We start from the raw sequence: 21,008 nt of genomic DNA, 5'->3' as shown, positions 1-21,008 counted from the left end.
ACGTGTATATAGGGATAGGGTTGATGAAAAGAAAAAGCACTAAAGAAGTAACAAGACTCCAGAGAAAACATCTGCAATAAGCAAAACTCAGAGGGCAAGTACTCTTGTGTGCTGTTGCCAAGCAGCTTAAAAAGTAAACTAGTTGTTTTGTGGGATTTTCCCCCTTGTTAGATCAAAAGGACAACAGCAGTTCATTCTGCAGTGTCTGTAGTGAACATTAAAGGAGAAGTAGTGTCCAATAACCAAAAGTACTGCTTTTGGCTAAAAGCAGCCCCTTGAAAAATTAATATTTCTAGCTTGAAAGAGAGATCTGAACAGTAGACAGCAGTCTCAAAGTGGTGGTACTGGGAAGAGGCAAAGACTGAGGCAGAAGTAGGTGTCCTGCCACACAGTTCTCCACATGTTGGTAGTGTCCACACTTTCAAAAGCATTCATGATTTTTTTTTTAAAAGTAATGGTACTTAGTAGTACTGAAGAAAGTACTGGTGGATAGACCATTAACGTGTGCCTCGTACTTGTGAGTGCTGCTTACTTTTCAACCTATTGCCATCTTGTCCATCGACATGCAGTGTTCCACAACAAATACAATAACTGTCTGGATATACCAGATATGGATTCCTATTTCTGAAAAAAAATGGTAAAAATCTTTGTGGTATAGATTAAATACATATTTTTATTAAAAATTCACAGGCCATTGGGCTTCACAGTGTTTTTCCATGACAATTTCACCTGCTTTCTTTTCAATTTCAGACAAGATTTCAAATGAGAATTACAAAAAGAAGTATATAGAGATCTGGGTCTACTAGAGAGACCTCCAAATAACACATTATTGTCCAGATATCAGTAGAGATCTGATAATTTAATGGGCTTTTTCATGCTAAACCTTGCTTGTAATATAAATACTTATACTGAGTAAAGTTACCAAAGAAAACTTAAGTCTCATTAAATCAGTTAATGTGTGTGTTGTATATAGGACACAAGCTGAGAGAGTGAGGAAGCCACGCTGTTGTCGAGGTCCTCAAGGACTCTTGCCCCGGTATTCAGAAAGCCAGGCAGAAGGACAAGAACGGCTATTCAGGCTGACAGACAACATCCAAGATGAATTGTAAGTACTAACCTGGCAACTGCTGTGTTACAATATAATTGTTATATGAAAATAGATTGTTTCTTTTGTGATAGCGACTAAAATCTTTTTTTTTTAATCCATATAATCTATTTCTCTTGGTTTTAATTCACTGAAGGATATTTTGAGGCTTGGTAACTTCTCTCATCCCCTCCCTTTCAGGTGTGTTTATATATTTTGCAAATATAATTTGGTGTCGCCTCACAAATATCCTTATAATTTAATCAGTTATGATTTCTGTTTCGCTGGTAAGGTAAATTGAGGCAATAAAATATTAAGTGATTAGTCAAAGGACACACTCGCAGTCTTTGGCAGAGCCAAGATTAGAACCCATGTCTGTTGATGCCCAGTCCTTTCCTGAATTGCGTGGTCAGTCTCTCTCCACACATTTACAAAAGTAGTAGTCAGAGCTGTTAAGTTTCTTAAAGATGTAGAAGTTTTGTTTAATTGCGTATTATTACTCTCATTTTGCTTTGATAGGGAAAAAAAAGTAACATATTCCAAAAAGGAGAGTTATAGAGAAATTATATCACTTGAGATTTGGCCTTGTGCCTCAGTGTATCTAATTTGGTGGTACCGTGACCTTCTCTGTCCTCTCCATTTTTGCTTTCTTGGTACTACAATTCAGTGGGGGGTCTACGAAATGGGGCAGCTACTCTACAGGAACTGTGTGCACACCAGGGTTGTTGGTTGTGCATTAGAGATGACTGTGTCTCTGGTTGAAAGTTCTGCTGCTGCAGTGAAACATACACACATTCTGTGAACCCAGCCCCAACCTGGCTTCTGCTAAATTAGAAATTGGGTAAAACTTGAGTCCTGAGAATTAAAATATTTATGTTCTGATTTTTCCAAATAAGACTTTTATGAATGCATCTAAATTAGTAAGTATATCAGTGAATTTAACAAAATGTCTAATACAGCTTAAGCTGTTGTATTGCTCGTTCACTGTGACTTTTCACCAACAGGAATATCACTCAATAAGAAAACTGTATCTCTTGTCGTGGAAAACCAGTACAAAATTGAGCCCCCTAGTATTGTATCCTAGTATTGTAATTAAAAACAGATTTAAAGACCTGATTATTTGCATATTTTCCTTCAAAGTTGAATCCATAAAAGGGGGCTATAATACCTTGCTCTACTGTTCTAACTAAATGTTTCCACATTTTTTTCCAGTTAGACTCACTTTTTCACTTCTGGAAAATATTGTGTAATTACTTCCTGATGTAGTTAAAACCCCACAAATTCTCCAGAGATCTGATTGCTTCTACTTTGTTCTACTGGATCATGTTTCATTAAGTTTTTCATTTTATTTTATTAATTTTATTTTTTTTTAATAATAGAAAGGTAGGACTATGGAAAAAAGCAAAACTAATGTCTTAGTTTTCAGCTTTTCTGTTGAAACTTTAAGCACAGAAGAGAGGATGTATGTTGTTGGCAAAAGAAAATGAGTAATGATGTGTGACTCAAACTTAGAACAAAATGCAAGGTTTAACTGCAAATTTGTTACAATGTCAGTGTTTCACCGGGAAATCAGTACCCTGCGTTTTCAGAACTCTATTCCTCAAAATACAGCCTTGACACTTTGAAGGAAAATTGATAAGGATTAATGTAGCCTCTTGTAAAAAGCATAATAGACATTAATTAAACAATATTCTAACGTGCTGGGCCCTTAGAAACTGAATGAATTTAAGAGAGCTTCTGATGCTGGGCATATCTGAAGATCCGGGCTTAAATATTCAGTAAACTACAGCAAGAAAAATAATTTCCTTTTACTCTCTCTGTTTTACTTTATATAGTCTTGAAATCTGGTGGGATTTTTTTTATGGGGTGATTTTAATCAAGATAAACTGATAAATGTAGTACATCCTTGTGTCTCAGTATATAGCGTTAGCATTCTATGTAATTATGTAGCTTTTATATATAGTAGAAATGGGACTATAATAGTTTCTCACAGGCTGGGCCACATGTTAACAGGGATTGTCTCATGATTATCTCCTCTTGCCTTTGCAATTATGCAGCCCACCTCCTTTCCCATTTGAAATTCCGTAATTTCCCTGTGGCAATTACTTACTTAGAAAAATACTGCTTGGAACTTGGGTGTCTATTAGTTTTTTTAAATGCAGTTTAGCAGCGGGGAGAACAAGGAAAACCAGAACAATTTGGCCATTAAATTCTCTGTGGACCATCATTCAAAAATGTGGCTCATAGACTAAATTTGATCAAAGCCAGCACACCTCACTGTGCCTCAATTTATCTGTCTCTAAAATGGGTATAAAACATGGTATCTGTTTTGTGTCAGTGGTTTGTCATAAGGAGAAATTAGTGTTCTGCCAGTCTCTAGCAACATTTTTAAGTCTCTAATATAAAAATTCCCAGCGGTTCACATTTCTCAGAAAATGTGACAACTTTACTGTATTAGGTGTGGTACCTTCTTAAGAAATGATATATTAAGGGTTAAATGTTGTAGGCTGAGAGCGCCACTGTTGTTTAACAGTATAGTAGTGTAGCACATAAATGAAATTGGGAGTGCTAACTAGAAATAGTAAGTTAAACAAGCATTTGAGAAGAATTTTATCAGTCAGGCCCTGGGAACAGAAACATACACTAGATCAAGGGAGACAGTTGTTTTTTTACAAAAGTTTGTCAAGCCAAGAGTGTTAAGAATGCAGTGTGTACTTATTACATAGACTATGTGTGAGGGGAACTAAAGCAAGATGGATTTAATTTGACAACCTTTATTTTAATCAGACTAATTACAAAGGTCTTGAGCTATATACTAAATAGTACATGTGTAATCTAAACAGTAGACTAGATAAATATGCATGTAGGGTTTGAACATTAACAGCATTTTAATCACTGGAAGAAAAAAAGTCCAAAAGAAAAGTTGTGGTGAGACTTCTTCTTAGTCATATAATCCGGGTTTACAATGACAAGAGGCTCTGTGAATTGCCATGACTAGGAGACGGCGGCATAAGGGGAAGAGACAAAGGGTAAGTGTACAAAGCAGAAGAGCCCTCCCTAGAGCAAGCTATTAATAGAAAAGATTTGTAGAAGATTATTGGGGTGAGTCTTTCAATCAGAAAGCTATGGTGGTATTGTTTGTGTTATCCTAAAGCAGCCCTAGTCGTTTTATTGAGGGATGAGGAGAAGTCTGATTAACTTAGTCTGCTGGTTGTTTTGGCATTAAAATCCTCTTTTACAACCAGTGGTTCAGTCAGATGTAGATTGGTATATTGCACACAATGCTTCTTATGTGGTAGAGCTGATGAAAGTTTTGCAGCCAGTAACTAAAGCTGATTAGTAACTGGATTGTCCATTCCAAGACAGATTCTGAAATTTCGAATTTCTTTTTCTGTAGTAGGGGGGAAATCACAATCCCTTCCCCCCCAACAGCTGTTTGACTCCCTAGCCACCAAGAGCACTTGCTGGAGAGCCAGCCAGGCTGGGAATAATCCACCTTGGTTCCTGGCTGTGTGTCAACCTGTCGGATGAGCGGCTAAGGAGCCAGGGGAGCCATACTGAGTGGCAGGCAGGGCCCCATGACAAGGTCATCAAAATTAACATGCTCCTGCAAAACGTTTTAATTCCAGTGAATTGGCATTTTCTGATGCAAAAATATTCAGCCAGCTCTACTGATGGCATTTATTAGAAATTCAAGTATCCTTTGGCAGAGATATAAAGTACTGTGTGTCTCATACCTGTGAGCTAGATCCATGGACTGTTGCAGCTGTTTTGGACATATCACCTGCTTGCCTTTGAGACGTGACAGCAGCAGGCTAATCCTGTGGTTTTCATGTGTGGGCACACTGTGTGGATCTACAGAAATGATGCCTTGCAGAAAACACTAGGGCAGGTAGCATCAAGTGGTCAGTTTCATGCAAATAGCAACATACCTCTGAAAAGTTGCAATCAGCCTCTCAAGCTCTGAACATTTGGAGTAGGGAGATTTTAAACTAATGGCGTGAGAATGCTAATTAAAAATTAGTTTGCATAGCAACAAAATGCATCCTAATGGATCTAAAGGAGTAGAATCTCCTTCCTACAGGCATGTTCATACACTAGTGGTTTACTGATAGCTCTAAAAATACCATTTAGCACTTATACTTAATAGTGCACCTTAGAGGAATTAAACCCATATATAAGTTTGCAAAATACCCCATTAGTATTCAGGCTTATTTGGTGACTTGAAATGGTGGGTAAATATAAAACATTTCACTCTTGAATTCTTATTGTGGTTAAATCGATCTTTTCAGACATTATAATTCTCTAAATCGCCTTAATTCACCCAATACTCCCTCCTGTATTCATCACTCAAACTAACTAATCTCTCTGGGGAACCCTCCTGCTTGCTGTTTAACCTTTCACCCCTGATGTTAAACAGCTAATTTCTCTTCTCTAGCTACTGGTCAGGCAGCAGGTAAATGTTGGGGGGATTTCTTTCTGGTGGTCTGTTTTAAGGAAGAAAAGCGAAGCACTGTAGTTTGTAATGTATCATGCGAGATGATAGTGACATTTAAAGTATTTGTCGGAAATAAAATTGGCTCTAAAACAAACAAAAAACACGCCACCGCCTCTCTGCTGGGGAAATTTCTTGTGTGATTTGAAATGTAGGGAAATGACACAGTCTGTCCCCCTCACTCAACCATAGTTATTAACAGAATGCTTCCAGCCACAAATGCCATGGGGTGATTGCATCTCTCCATTTTCTTCTCCCCCCCCCCCCCACTGACATAAATATTTAACAAATCACACCCCTTGCCAATAGTTCGGGCAGTAAGATGTTGTATGTTATGCACTTCAGCCTCACTGTCCTGCTATCTTCTTCTATTCCTTATCACTTCTAACTCTCTGTCTTTCTTTGGTTTTTGAGTGAGACCATAGTATATCAGTGTTTTTTGATCTAGAGTTAATCTTGTGATTCTGCCTAATTTGTAGCCCTGATATCCAAAGGTGGTAACTGATAAGGCTGCAAAATGGGCATTTAATATTTTACTTATTGTGCAAGAGTGATGGTTTGGAATACGCTTCAGTTTATTTTTGATGAACTAATAAGTACCCTAAAGTCATAGCACTATACATGAGGCAGTTCATTTTGCTGATGGATTTGCAAAGGTCACAGAGGGAGCAGCAGGTACAGGTTGAACCTCCCTGGTAGGACATCCTCAGACCCTGACCTGGGCCTGAACCAGGGAATTTGCTGGACCAGGAAAGGTCAATGCCAGCCCCTCTGCTGCCGCCAGCTGCTGCTCCGGTGGCAGCAGAGCAGCTGGCATTGACAGGGGGGTACTCATGGGAAGAGGCAAGATGGCTGCAGAGCCCTACAGCCGCCAGACTGCGCACTCGGCCCCAGCAGCCAGCCTCGGGACTGCACACAGGTCCCCGGCCACAGGGCTTCGCAGCTGCAACCTGTACAAAAATAGAACAGTCTCCCTCCCAGCTCAGTGTTTTACAAATCGTAGGATGCCTAACGACACTGACTTATCTGTCTGGTTTTGCAGTTTCATAGCAGTGGAGAACACAGACAGCTATTGTGTTGTCATTTCATCCAAAGCTGTTTATTTCCTGAAGAATGGGGATTATGTAGACAAAGAAGCCATCTTCTTGGAAGTCAAGTATGATGATCTCTACCACTGCCTCATTTCAAAGGACCACGGGAAGGTCTATGTACAACTGACAAAGAAAGCTGTGAATACAAGTAGCGGTGTAGCAATACCAGGCCCATCACAGCAGAAACCTATGGTAAGGATCCAGGGCTGACTTTTCCATTTGTGTGTTTTGTTTGCTATATTGCAATAGTTGTATGCTTTGTCGTCATTGCTGCGTGGCAGCGGAGGATGGACAGGGGAGCCACAGGTGGAACCCCAGCAGGCCGCAGGCTGCTGTGGCCCACTTTGGTGAAGGATGACCACTCATGCGGCCCACTCGCTTTGTGGCTGCCCATCTCTGCCTTAGTCTACAGGCAGTCCCCGGGTTACATGGATCCGACTTACATCGGATTCCTACTTACAAACGGGGTGAGGCAACCCCGCACTTGCTGCTTCCCCCCAGCAGACCAGGCCCCCCCCCCAGCAGACCACGGAGCGGCTTTTCTCAGCAGACACCTCAGCTTGAGAATAAAGGACTGAGGGAAGTGAGGTGTGGGAGAATAAAACTGAGCTCTGGAGAAATGTTTGGCTAGAGTTTCCCCTACAACATGTACCAGTTCCGACTTACATACAAATTCAACTTAAGAACAAACCTACAGTCCCTATCTTGTACGTAACCCGGGGACTGCCTGTATTACAGTGTTTCGCCCAGCTGTGAGGGAGCCTGGGCACAGAAGCGATCCAGGTACTTTTGTTCTTTAAGCTCAGGAGAAAGATCAAGGGAAATCCAACAAGGTATCGCTGACAGACATGGAGATTGTTCCACTTCCTAAAGACTAGAAATCCAGTCCGAATGAGAGGCGGGACGTTACCCAAGATGATGATAGTAGGGGCGGGATCTGATGATAAAAAAAAAAAAACACCTCACTGCGAAGCCTTACCTAGGTTGCTTTACTTTTACAGTGTTATGTCTGCACTTTCTCACCGTGTTGTAGCTAAATATTCATTCCAGTCTCCTGATTCCACGTGTATAGTAAAATTAATCTTTGTAGATGGATCAAAACGAGCAGAGTCAGTGCTCAGCTCTAGTACAACTGGAGTTTATGCACTTATTGATGCAAGTATTTCAGAAGCACTAGAGACGTGAGCAGAGATGAGTGCACCATAAGAGCCTGCCCCTGCCCCAAAACACTTACATTCTAAATAGACAAGACTGGGTAAACTGACTGGCCCATCTCTCTCCCTCTAGGGGTGTTAATTTTAATTTAATCAACTAGTCCATTAGTAAGTGGGGGAGCTGCTCCTGGCCCTAGGAGCTAAGCTTGCTGCGGCTTTGCCTTTTAAATGTATAAAGAGCAGGCAGGCTCTTAATACATTTCAAAAGTAGAAGCACAGTAAGGAGACCTGGCGTGAGCCGGGAATCAGCTGTCCTGGCGTGAGCCGGATCCTGCCTGCTGCGCACCAGCCTTTTAAATGTAGCATCTAACACTGGGTGCTAGCCTGGAATCAGATGATTCCTGGCTCGTGCCCAGTCCCCACTATCCCTCTGCTTCCCCTCCCCCTCACGAAGACAGTACTGGGGGGAACCGGCTTTTAAGCAAGGGGAGGGGGAGAAGTGACTCGTCGCTTACATCCCTATCTCTCTCCAGTGAAAATCTGTCTGTCGCTTTGAGCCAGGTCCCATGTACATCCTTAAAATGCTGATTGTCAGAGTATCTCAGATATTAATTCACTCAACCATGGTGCGGAACTAGGTAAAGAAATCTCTATTGAGAGACAGGAAAATGCTGAGTAACTAGTACACCTGGGAACCAAAATGGAGTGCCAGTTCCTAGTTTTCTGCTCAACACCGGTCTGCCGACAAGGGGGCAGGGTGTACAAAGGAGGCAGTTGCTCCAGGGCCCAGCAATTCAAAGGGGCCCAAGGCTCTGGCTACCTGCTGCAGTGATTGCAACCCCAGGCCCTTGAAATCACTGCTGGAGCGCTGGCAGCACTAAGGGCTGACGGGAGGAAATCACGCTCCAGCCAGAGCTGTCTTCTCTCCACCCCATCTGCCTTTGGCCCCTCCCCCAACAAAAATGCAGAGCCTCCACCTTGCCCAGTGGCCCGTGGTGACTGTTGACTCTAGTGATTTTAAGAGGCAGTCCTACCTAGCGTTACGTAACCTGCTTGGTCATTGCAGTTAGATACCTAATTTGATAGTAGTTATTAGCTATCTAACTAGTAGTTTGAAGGTAGTTACTTTAAGTGGATATTTTTATTTCTCTTCACAGTGGTATTAAATTTTCCCACTACTCTAATATCTTTGTATGTATAACAATCTTTTATTTGTGCAGGTTCATGTGAAGTCTGAAGTCCTAGCAATAAAGTTATCTCAAGAAATAAACTATGCAAAGAGCCTTTATTATGAGCAACAACTTATGTTAAGACTCAGTGAAAACCAAGAACAATTGGAGCTGGACTCCTGAAACTACCCAACTTACTGCCAGACTGGATTTCCCTAACACCATAGCAAGTACTGATCCAAGGAGTAAGGGTATTCTAGCTCCAAACTCAAATGAAAGAACAAAATTTGGGTTGGGGAAAGTGTATTCTGCAATTGAAGAACACACTGCACCGGAAACCAATGCACTTAGAGTATTTGCTGTATGGGATTATTTAGTTTGAGAAAAAAATACAAGTGATTAGTTGAATAACAGACAAATTTGAAATGTTATGGGGGAGGTTCTGTATTTTGATAACCTGTATATATGTACAACTGTGTTTTGTAAATAAGGAAGTATAAAATAGTTTTGTGGGTCTGTATAAAGGTCTGTTTAATGTAAAGAAATGAAAGCAAAGTTATATTGAGTCATATTGCACTATTTGAAATGGCACATTCTCTCTAGAAAGCTGTTCTAAAGACTGGAGGAATGTAGATGTAATATAAAGACATTCATTTGTCTTCTGTGGTGTTGGGATCCCATACACAGACGACCTGTATTGTGCGTGGTTCAAGAATCTCTTCATAAGGGTGCACTTATTTGATTTTCAGGACTCTGGGCGCAACTCAAAGCACATGCGTAAAGCACTCTGCCAGAGATTCACTGCCTTTTTTATACCAGATTCATAATGCTTTTGTGAATCTGTTTACTGGAGTAAAGTGGTGGGGCTTACTGGTTAGTTTAACAGCTTTTTTAAGTACTAGAGAGATCATTTTTTGCAAAATGATTGAGTTTTAGTTTTCAGAAAAATAACCACACCCTGTTCAGAGCTATATTATAAACCGATATAATCCAGTTGAAGGGGACATGGGCAAGATAATTTAAAATGGACAAAACTTGAAATCTTAATTTACTGGTTTCATACACCATTCCTTCACCACCTTTTGATTTAATAAGTGTGGTTTAATAAGTTAGTTTGTTATTGTAGGGTTTCTCAGAAGTGTTAAGACTGCCGGCACAGGTTTGGGTTGATTTAAAAATCACTGCATCATTTGCTTTGGGATCTTAAAAAAATGCACCTCCTAATTAGACATTTTGAACAGATACAGTATTGAGAGACAGAAGTACTTTGTCAAATTTAGACTTCTCAACCTTGGCAGTGTTCCTTTACTGAAAACAGAGTGTGATCTCATAGCCTTGGAGGAAAGATGAAGCTAGAAAAGCTGACTGTAATGGAGTTAAGTCTTATTTTGTAAGTTTTTTTCAATTAAAAGATATAAGGAATATCCCGCTGTTTTACTCTTTTTAATGGTTCTGTTGTGCTCTTTGTCTCTCTGAAAGTGGTTTACAATTGCAGTGATGTTCCGCCTGTAACATGGCATCTATTGTGTGTTTCTCATCACTGGATATGCGATTTCCACAAAACTCCTGAGTAACATCTTGCAGGTTTCCCAACATGCATTCTTTTTGTAAACTTTTAATTAGAAATTAGCAGCTCATTTAAGTGTTACTCTTGATTTCACTTCTTGAGTTTTTAAATAAAGGCACACTGTAAGAATATTTTTAAATTTCAGGCAAGAATAAAACAATTTAATGCTGGTAGCAAGTGAAATGCAAAGATTCACTGCATAAAGAAGAAGTTGTGATGATCAGCTGATGTGTGGGGTATAAGTGGTTAGAATTTAAAATCCATAAATATCCATTCCACAAAACGAAACCAACTTAATGCTTCACTTCCAGTAAGTTTTAGCAGTTCAGCCTGTGCATTGGCTCAATATTGCTTTAGGACTCACTGCTACTATGCCATATACACTTCATATTTGTTGCACTGAGAGTCTAGCTATTCATGCTGGAAGGATTTTGGGGGAAGCAGCTAATGTTCATATTGGGTCACATACAATCTAAAATCTACTATATATTTTAGAGAGTTTGTCTGTTTGATCAAGTACTCCTAAACAGTAGGAGCGAGGACCACCAAATTTGGCATACGGCTTCCTCTTATCATAACTTAAAGCAACATAAGGAGGGATTAGTTGTGCCAGGAAAATGGGATGCACCTGGAATGGAATTGCTTCTCATAAAACCAAACAGACAAGAGACAAACTCACCAAATCAAGTCTATTCTGTTTTGGTGTGTCTCTCTCCCCCCCCACCCTCCCCACCCCCATTTCATCCAGCAGTTTGCTTCCTTTGCCTTCTGCTACACCTGCTGGAGTTCCTTCATCTTGGCTTTGCATTCATTATAGAGTGTCTTGATAGTACCCCTTTGCACACAGGGCTTGAGAAATGTGACCATACATGTCCCAGTCTCTATGGATCATGTATTGACTGCACTAGTTCTTCACCCCACACACTGATAAACTCCAAAAGCTCAGGGGTGCTCCAGACAGGAGAGCATCTTGAGTGACAACCACCCTGGTTTCCCTGAAAACACGCATTGAGGACCACTACACAATGAATTCAACAGCAGGAAATAAAGTTCCTGGGGTTTGTAGGTGAGAGGAGCGCATCTCTTTACCTGTTCACATGGCTGCAGAGCAGCAGAGTTCAAAGTGCTGGCCAGAGTGGCTAATCGGGCATTGTGGGGAAACATACTGGAGTTCAAAAAACTCAATTAAAACACCCTACTGTATGTAGTTCATACTATATGATTGTCAACGGTAAAGGAAGGGAAAGAGACACCTTTTGGAGGTGGAAGTTTTTTGTTGCCAAAACTGGGCATTTTTCACGACTTTTGTCACGTTGCAATTCAAACATTCTCTGGGGTTTGTTGCCAAAAAGGGTTTTTTGGTGACAAAACTCACCAGTGTAGACAAGGCCTTTGAAAATTGTAACCCACCAATAGGACATGAACACAATGGACTGATTTTAGCTTTAAACCACTCTAAAACCTATAGCTTCACTCCACTGGAACAGTGAAGAAAGTTCCTTTTACTAGGCCAAATTGGACCCTTATGTTTGTAAAGGGAGTGACCCATGCACAACTGAAGGCAAAAATTTACCTCACTTAACATTCTTGCACTCAGTGGTTTGAGTTTGAACTTTAAAATATGTATCTTAAAAGGCTTTAAAGAAGAAAGTGAATGACATGAAGTTTGTCACCATAACCCAACTATTTTTGTATTATTTCAGTATGAACTCTGGCTGTGTGCTTCCTATTGTTACTGGCACGTCTAACCTATTACTAACAGCTCTCAGATTCCAAGAGCCCGATTCAAAAATAACTTTCTGCAGGGGAAGAGAATAAGTGCAGTTTTCTTCTTTGCCATCCTGAGAAGATTCATAACATTTTAATTGAGCTGTAAGCAAACAAGGCGGACCGAGGCGCTGTTTCTTTAATCCTACAAAGAGTAAATGCTATCATCTGAGCCTGAGCACCAAGAGGAAAATCTTCCTCCTTACAATATTTATCGACTACAGAACAAATAGCTTAGCAGCCCCCTCCTGCTGTGCTGCTAGCGATGGCAGAGTGAGCAGTGTAGCCAGTGACAACGCTGAGAGCATGTTCAGGCTTTAAGTGATGGGCTTTGCCTATAAATGTAGTTTAACCTCTCTTGACCCAGATCCTTAATCTTCTACTATATATTTGAGAGTCTGTGTCTGTCCAAGAATTCCTAAATGGTAAGATTTAGAACCACCAAAATCAGAAATCTGCCTCTTCTAACTTAAAGCAAGGTCAAGGTTTGGTTGTATCTGGAAAGTGGGATGTGCCTGGAAGGGGATTGCATCTCATAAAACCATACGGAAAATAGAATCACCAGGAAGGTGAAAGGGGTTGGCGGGTGGGGGTGCCGACCTCACCCCACAAGCCAAAACTGCCCCAGCCCTAAGCCTCCCAGATGCTCTTGGGGAGGGCTGAAGCCTTCCCTCCCCCCCCTCCCTGATTCGTGTGGGGACATTGCTGGTGGTTCCCCTTCATTAGGGAGCGAGGGGGAAGTGTGCAGTTTGCTACATTCCTTGCTCTGGCTGGGGAGTGCAAGGGGCAGACAAACCTGCAGTGAGAGAGGGCTGGGGTTGCCCCCTCTCCCTGAGGCTGCCTGGATCCTGAACCCCTCCTCCCCAGCCACACCCCGGAGCAATGATTCAAATGAAGCTTGGACATCTTATTTTCAAAAAAAAAAAAAAAAAAAAAAAAGACTTGATCCAAGCAACACAGGGTAAATCTTCAGTGGTGTAAATAAATCTAATGGACAGAGCCTCTAATCTGAGAGAAACTCCAAACTCAGCTTGTGAAGGATACATGGTGGGTGACACTAGCTTTTCCTTTGTGTTAGCCTCACAAAACAGGATTGTAGCAAGGGGGTACTCTGGCGGGACCCTGTTGAGTCAAGTATGTAATTGAGGACAAACTGCTTTGAGGCAGACAGTCAGGGAGGCGTTGAGGGTGCTGGAGGTGGCTCAGGGTCGGGGAACTCAGGCACGTTTTGCTCTATGCAGCAGTCCTGTGCCCTAGCCCAGGTCCATTTCTGAACCTTAGATGCACACTGCTCAACCACACTAAAATGTAGTAGGAAAAAGAGTGGGGTGTGTTGGGTGAGACAGGGATGGGATGGCCTGTGAGCTCAATCTGGCCTCCTGCTTGTCTTCATCTGACACAGGAGGCTCAGGACTCTTCCCCTTCCCTCCCCTCCCCTGCCCTGCAGCAGGGTGAGCGGGCACCAGTCTCTAGACCAGGGCTACTCAACTTTGGAAGCCCCGGGGGCCACAATGATACTCTCAGCACGTGCTGAGGGGCTGCAACTTAAGTGTTGTTGCATATATATACAAATACATGCAACTAGCTACTTTCACACCAACAGGCGTGAATGCAAAGATTAAGGCAAGACTACACAACACACAGGCCCCAATTAAGTCAGTTCTGCTGATATTAACACAATGCAATAGTTACCCGATTTCCACCCGTCTGACAGCACTTTTAATGAGCAATGACAGGCCAGGAATTTAACAACTAAAACGCATGTCAAAAGAAGACCGTTCTAGTGACTGCTTTTTTGTTTTGGCTCCCACCCACGGGCTGTGTGTTGAGCCCCCCATAAGCCCAAACTGCACGACGGGACGCAAACAAACAGGCAGCTGCAGACCTGGCCTGAGAGTTGCTGTACCTCTCCCCCAAGCCCAGCTCCTGCCCCTGCTCCACCCTCTGCCTCCTATTGCACCCCTTCTTTCAAGCCGCCTGCCTCAAAGGATGTGGCCTTGGGATGACGGGGGGGGGGGGGGGGCTGGCGTGGGGCGGCAGCAGGGGCTGGGCTGTAGTGGCGAGAGTGGCGGGAAAAACGGAGCAACACAGCAGCCTGCTGTTCTCCACGGCCATCTCACAAGCCAGCCCGGTCGCTCCGCCTCACTGTGAGCTGGGCCTGAGGCGTTCGCAGGGAAGCCCAACTCCTGCTGTTGGCCCCAGCCCACCCAAGGCCCCGCAGGCTAACCTGGGCATGGGGGTCCCATCCATTGGACAGTAGGGGCAGCTGCTGCAGAGCCCAGCCAATGCATGGAGACTGGGGAGGCCGCTCCAAACCATCCTATGGAGGGGAGGGCTGTGCACACACCTCCCCTGGGCAGTGTTCCCTGTAAGCTGAGCGCTTTGGCTGCTGCCCAGGAGAGATTCAGGTGCCACACCGCTGATTAGCAGAGTGCCCACAGAGCCCATAGCCAGCCCCATATATTTCTAGTGGTGGTGCACATCCGCACATGCTTTAGTGCACAAAATTTATTCTGCACATGAATGGAACAGATTAGAGGGAACAGTGCCCCTGGGCCACAGGGTTGTACCAGCAGTGGTGCAGAGCTAGCAGCCCCATTACACTACTGCAGGTGGCGACGGCGAGGGTCTTCTGGGCTTTTTAAATCGGCCGGGGGCCATGCGGGAAGGAGCACACAGGTGATGTCAGAGAGACACAGTATGGGGGGGGAGGAATGTGTGGAGATCTCTGTCCTCTGTGAGCCCTGCCAGAGGCGGGTGCCTGCTGGCCTGCTAGGAGGATTTGAAGATTGGCACTGGCCCTAAGGTAAATTGAGTTGGAGACCCCTGCCTTAAGCAGCTCTGAGATATTAACTCAGTGCCCGTTATAGGGACACCAGGATACCCTGGGGTCTCATTTCTTAGGGATCGCAGCTTTTGCCCTACATAACCAAGCAAATCTGAGAGACACAGGGTCAGGACCATAAGGCCTTTTATATAGCTGGCTTTTGACGTAACTTGCTTCCCAAACATCATAAGAATTGACATAAAGAAATGTATCCACTAAACAGACATCTCTGCAATGAAATTATTTCACCCACAGTTCAGCTAAATGTTAATATTCCCTTTTGATCTCTGACTCAACAATTACAGACCAGACCTCTCTGTAGCAAACACACATACCATGTAACTAGTATTGCCTCTAATTTCTAGCAACGCACAAACTTCTAACCTAACTTGCTCTGAATGGCCTTAATTACCTTTTTCATTTTTTTCTCACATGCCTCTGCAGGTTCCTTCATTTGGCCTGGGAGTGCTTAACTCTTTCTAGCCGTGTGGGCACACAAGATTTGTTGCAACCCTATAGCAGTGGTATCCACAATGGTTTTTAATGGTCATATTATAATTTGATCAGTTTGAGGAGCAAACCAACAATGACTTCATAACTGCCTGAAACAATGTGATTTGGAGGGGGGTAAAAAGCATTTAACAAAGATGCAAATGCCATATTGGCTTTAACCGTCGTATAAACCCACTAACCAAACAGCGATCTGCTACCACGAAAGATGCTCTGGTACTTAGATGTTTTCTGTTTTCAGTTGAAAATTGGACAACGTGTTCTCTGCCCATCTAGAACAGCTTCCTTTTTAAAAACCCATTTGAGCAGCGAACGCTGCAGCAGTCGGAGGACATTTATAATTGCAACTGTGTACAAGTCACGTTATTTCAAAATGATTCTGAGAAACTAAAATAAATATTTGGTTCTATGCTGTGTAAACCATGTGATCCTCACCCTTTTAAGGAACTGCCTTGCCCTTTAATATAAAACTCCTACTGAAATATTCCTCCCTCATGTGGAACAAAATTTTATCTGCCTCATAGAGCACCCTGGCTGTTTCCTTTCTATGGCCTACGCTAATAATGAACTTGTAGGCTACCGCTATTAGAAAGAGGCTTGAAAAGGACACTTTGTTCTGTAGGAAATTGCTCCTTAGCAACTCACTTGGAGGGCGCTCTGGCGTACACAGGGGAAACGGTGACTGACAACTGTAAGGGGACAAACAAGTATTCGGGTTACAGAAAAGTGTTTATTCCACCTTGAAAAGAAAACCTCCAGGGGCTAGATTTTGTTTGGCAGGAGAACAGCGACAAAATTGTGATGAGCCACAAAGGTGCAGTTCTTTCGCAGGTCAACAAAGGCAGCTCCGTGGCCAAGACTTTCAGAGTGGGCTAGGCCAGCGCCTTCCCCCATGAGCATAGGGTGTGTCTTCACTGCAGCTATCCCAGGCTGTTCCTGGCCACAGATGCAAACCTCCAGCCCCAGGTTAGTTGTATTTTCAGCCCAGCATAGCTGACTTGTTTGGGGCTCTGTGCTCAAGCCCATTCGGGCTGGTAACCCACTGGCTTTGCAGTGAGGATGTAGGTTCAGCCCCTCAGGGTCTGACAGGTGAGCCAACAGACACGCGGGGTCCTTGGGCAAGGTGGGGGGAGGCCGGCTCCATGCTCCCAGAAGGGGTGAGGCCTCAGGCGGAAGGGGCAGGACCCGAGCTGCCAGCCCTCACCGCCATCCAGCGCTGTCCAGAGCACGCCACGCCGGGCTCCAGTGGCTATTTAAAGGGCCTGGAGCGTCACCCCCTGCTGCTGCCGCAGGAGCCCCAGGCCTTTTTGAATAACCTGGCCCCGGGGCTGTGGCCCTATTTCCCCGCCCCCACCATCGGCAGGCCTGAGGGCTGACAGTCCTCCACCACCATCCCACAGCTTCCCCCCCATGAGTCCACAAAGACACCTTCTTTCTCAAGTAGGACAGGGGGATTTTTTAAAGAGCATGAAAACCGTGGGCTGGAATGAGTGTGAGGGATGGAGAAAGTGGCATGATGAGAACGTGACCCCCCCGCTCCCATTCCCAGAAATCCTTGGGTGACGTGCTGGCATCCCCAAGGCATTGTGAAAATGTCCACATGGCATTGCACTGACCGGCGGAGCATGGCAGTCTGGGATTGCTACCAGGGTGCAGCATATCTTTCCTGCCACGCAACGATTTGTGGTGAGCAGCCCAGGGTGTATGCATCGGGTTGCCAGGTGTCCGGTATTCACCCGGAGAGGCCGGTATTTTCGCCTCCTGTCCAGTAAAAAAATTCAGAGAATACCGGACACCTGAGATGTCCGGTATTGTCTAAATTTTTCCCCAGCCAGGAGGTGAAAATGCCGGGCACCTGGCAACCCTACTCAGTGCCCGGCCGCCCCCAAACACCCTTCATCCCCCAACGTCCCCTGACCTCAGCCCCCATGCTTACCTGGTTCCCCAAGGCTTCTGGCACAAAATGGATGCAGGTCAAAAGTCCTAGGGGAAGCAATGCTCAACTACTCCTCTGTTCCCTACACTCACTTTGACAGGGGACATGCTGTTTTAATGCTGGTTTTTTTTTGGGGGGGGGGGGGTTGGCTTAATAAGTCCTTGGGGCCTTTTTTTCCCTCAACAACTTTGGTCGCCCCCCTTTTTTTCTCCCCTTCAACAGAATTTTTTCCTGTTTTTTGGGGGGGGGGTGTTCGGTATTTTTATTTCAACCATCTGGCAACCCTATGTATGCACCCTAGCAAAGACGTGCTGACTTACTAGGTAAATGCATTGAGGTTCGGTCAATGGCTATTAGCCAAGACGGGCAGGAATGGTGTCCCTAGCCTCTGTTTGTCAGAGGCTGGAAATGGATGACAGGAGAGGGATCGCTTGCTGCTTCCTGTTCTGTTCACTCCCTCTGGGGCACCTGGCATTGGCCACTGTCGGAAGACAGGATACTGGGATAGATGGACTATTGGTCTGACCCAGTACGGCCGTGCTTACGTTCTTAAGCTAATGTAACTCATAACTGCCAAACTTGGGAGTGGAGCCATAAATAAAGCAGCAGATCTGTTCTGATCCATGTTCGTTCTCTACCCCATGGCTGGGTTTCACGGTGGTGGATAGCGCCAGATTGTAGCATTAGTGATCGGAGAGGAGGTTTGCCAAAGGCGTTTCGGTACGTAACACATTAACAACTGACGAGCCCTGAATAATGTAGCCCTTTACCTCGGTGTGATTACAGCACTCGCATTCATATAGAAGTAAAAATAATCTTGGAACTGGCTCTGCTTACAGAAGAAATGCCGCTTCCATTCTATTCATGGCCTGGGATGCCGTTATGGCTTCACCTTGTGCGCTTTGGCTCTAGTGGCAGATGGCTCCCTTTGGAAACTGGCACCCCAGGGCCTGAGCCCAGCACAAACCATTCTCGCGGAGGATAAGAATAACCTTGCACCTCCTGCTTTTTCTGGGCTGACTCAAAAGCCCTGAAAGGCCATGAGAGAAGTAAACAGCTTTCATGTGCGTTTATACTTTGGGTAAATGGAGGGGTCACGCAAAGGACAAGGCCTGAGCAGAGACGCGATAGAACAATTGTTTCCAGAGGCTGAGCACACAGCAACATGTGGCCCCGGAACGTTGTGGTCACAAAGAGCTTTTTGCACCAAAAACTGGCCACCAAGACAACTCTTTGGGAAACCCCCATTCCCTGCTGGCCCTGGAAGGCGGGTGATACTGGGGTCTAATGGCCGATTTTGAACGGATCCCTTTTACACACCTTGTGGGCAGCGACTGTGCAAGCCAGAGTCACTCACCAGCATGGGCGGTGGGTATCATAGGCTCAGAAGGTGTGGCCTTTCCAAAGTGCCTGAGGAGGCCCAACCCACGGTCTGCCTGTAGCACCCTGGAGGCTGGGGCAGACAGGCTGTGTCCGCAGTGCACCCCGGGGCTTCTTCAGCTCCCCTGCCCGCATCGCTGGGACTGGCAGCTCACCTGGGGGAGGGGCTTCATGAGTGGGAGGGGCATGCTGTCCAGCTGGCACTCTGCTGTTCTGGGGCCAAGCACCCCCAGGCGCCAGAGCTGGAGTCTGTTACTTCCCGGCCCGCTAGGAACACTCGTTTGCTGGCGGTTCCAAACTACAGGCGACAGCTCGCTGACATTGAGGGGGCTGCCCTGGTCTGAGGGGGTGGAGCGCAGACAACTCAAAAGTTCTATTTGCTGAGCCTACCGACCCTAAGCCAGGTAAACGGGGGGTTAGACTTTGCGCCCCAGCAGCAAGGGCCCACCAGCAACGTTGGTGACTCTTCCGTCCCACCGGGCTCTGAGGCATGCGCGGAGCAGCGAGGGGTATGACAAGGCATGGCCCCCTTTGGTAGGCTCGGTGGGGGCCCAGGAGAGTGGGGAGGGAGCAGCCAACCTGGCCTTGTAGAGCGTCCAGCAGACAGGAGCTGGGAAGCAGCTGCACAGCACCTCCTCATTGGAACCCCACGTTCAGCGGGACACGATCAAGGAGAAGTCTCCTTCGTGATGGGGGAAACCAGCCACATCAAAATATTCAGTTTCCTCCAGCCCAGAAATCACTTCGTAATCGCAAATACACAGGCAGCCCCCATCCACATGACGCTGAAGCCATGGAGACATCGCTGTAAATCGCCTGGCTGCTCAGTCCAGCCCTGAGCAACCCTGTCCTGTACCTCTAGCACACACGCTGCCAAGGCCCTTGCTAGCCATTAAGAAAGCAACATGGCGGCCCATCTGTGTGCATGAGAACTGCTATGCCCATTTTTAGATGGGTAAACTGAGAACCAGAAGCCAGTGCACTGTCTTGGTCCAGCTCTTCTGGAATCAAGGGCATCCCTAGAAACCAGGCTCCTTTTAGCCACTAGTTCTCCTCAGTTGTGCAGCAGCGCTCCACAGGCGGATGGGAGAGCAGTCACATGTGTATTAGAAACCCACTTGTTCTAACACTAGCTTCCATCACACATCCTGTCTCCCCTCTGGGATCACGAGTCAGTGCATTCACTAGAAAGGTTAATGTTTGCCAATGTCTGCCCACAACATTCTCCCCCTTTTCACCCTCCCTCTTCCACATTGGAATGATCAGCCTATACTGGCTGTAGTGTGATGTCGCTCTCTCGCTCACACACACACACACTCGCTCTCACACTTCCTCACTCACTGATGTTATCCGCGCTGTTTACTTTTCTAAAGAAATAGGGGAAGAGACAACTACTTCACTTTACCAGGTGCAGCTTGAAACGGAAGGAAAAAAGCTCGCTCTGAAAGCGAGTGCCTTTGTCAATGGCTTTGCTGAACCAGCACAAGCTGCATTTGTTGCTAACGAAATAGTTTCAGTCTGAGTGCTTTGCAACGGAAAGCCGTCCTTGATGATTGATAGAGAAGCGAGGCGCCGCATTTCAGAGCTAAAGCTGGTAGACTCAATAGAAAAGGACAGCGCTGAGTTTTGTTATACCAGGATAATTGTGATTTAAAAGAGGAAAAAAACCGATGTTTGACCTACAACAGTGTGTTTAAAACACAAACAAGCCCTGAACATTAAAGAGGGGTTGGCTGAGATATGAAAATGTGAACTGGGATCCAAATTTTTCAGCTGGCTGGGGATGACCAAATTACGCCTCTTCATGTAAGGGGGGGGTGTTCACTTTGCAGTTGCCTGTTTGAAACGGTGAGTCACACAAGCATTCTGTAGTAACTAAGTCAAATCTGCTCAATCTCTTGCTTAACGTTCAGCTGCTAATCTAGACAACAATTGAACCGCTTGCAAGCGTTAAGTGCTTGGTCCTGCCGTGAAGGCAGGGGACTGAACTTGATGTCCGCTCGAGGTCCCTTCCCGTGCTAGTGTTCT

At 45.0% G+C, this 21,008-nt stretch overlaps 1 protein-coding gene across 7 annotated transcripts in view; it reads left to right on the top strand.

Moving 5' to 3' along the window:
• The window catches only part of VPS13D (vacuolar protein sorting 13 homolog D), a 224,840-nt gene extending 214,423 nt beyond the window's left edge, over positions 1–10,417 (top strand). For all 7 annotated transcript variants that reach the window (XM_089773059.1, XM_075906826.2, XM_089773062.1 and 4 more), the window contains 3 exons: positions 974–1,105; positions 6,622–6,862; positions 9,045–10,417. In XM_089773059.1, coding sequence (XP_089629185.1) covers positions 974–1,105; positions 6,622–6,862; positions 9,045–9,176 — 505 coding nt within the window. In that variant the 3' untranslated portion in view covers positions 9,177–10,417. The remainder of the gene's footprint in view (positions 1–973; positions 1,106–6,621; positions 6,863–9,044) is intronic.
• The last annotated feature ends 10,591 nt before the right edge of the window (positions 10,418–21,008 follow it).

The sequence above is a fragment of the Pelodiscus sinensis genome, chromosome 24, assembly GCF_052426305.1.
Source record: "Pelodiscus sinensis isolate ZL-2025 chromosome 24, ASM5242630v1, whole genome shotgun sequence".
NCBI lineage: Eukaryota > Metazoa > Chordata > Testudines > Trionychidae > Pelodiscus > Pelodiscus sinensis.
The sequence above is the reverse complement of the archived record's forward strand: the minus strand, read 5'-3'. Positions and strand labels throughout refer to the sequence as shown.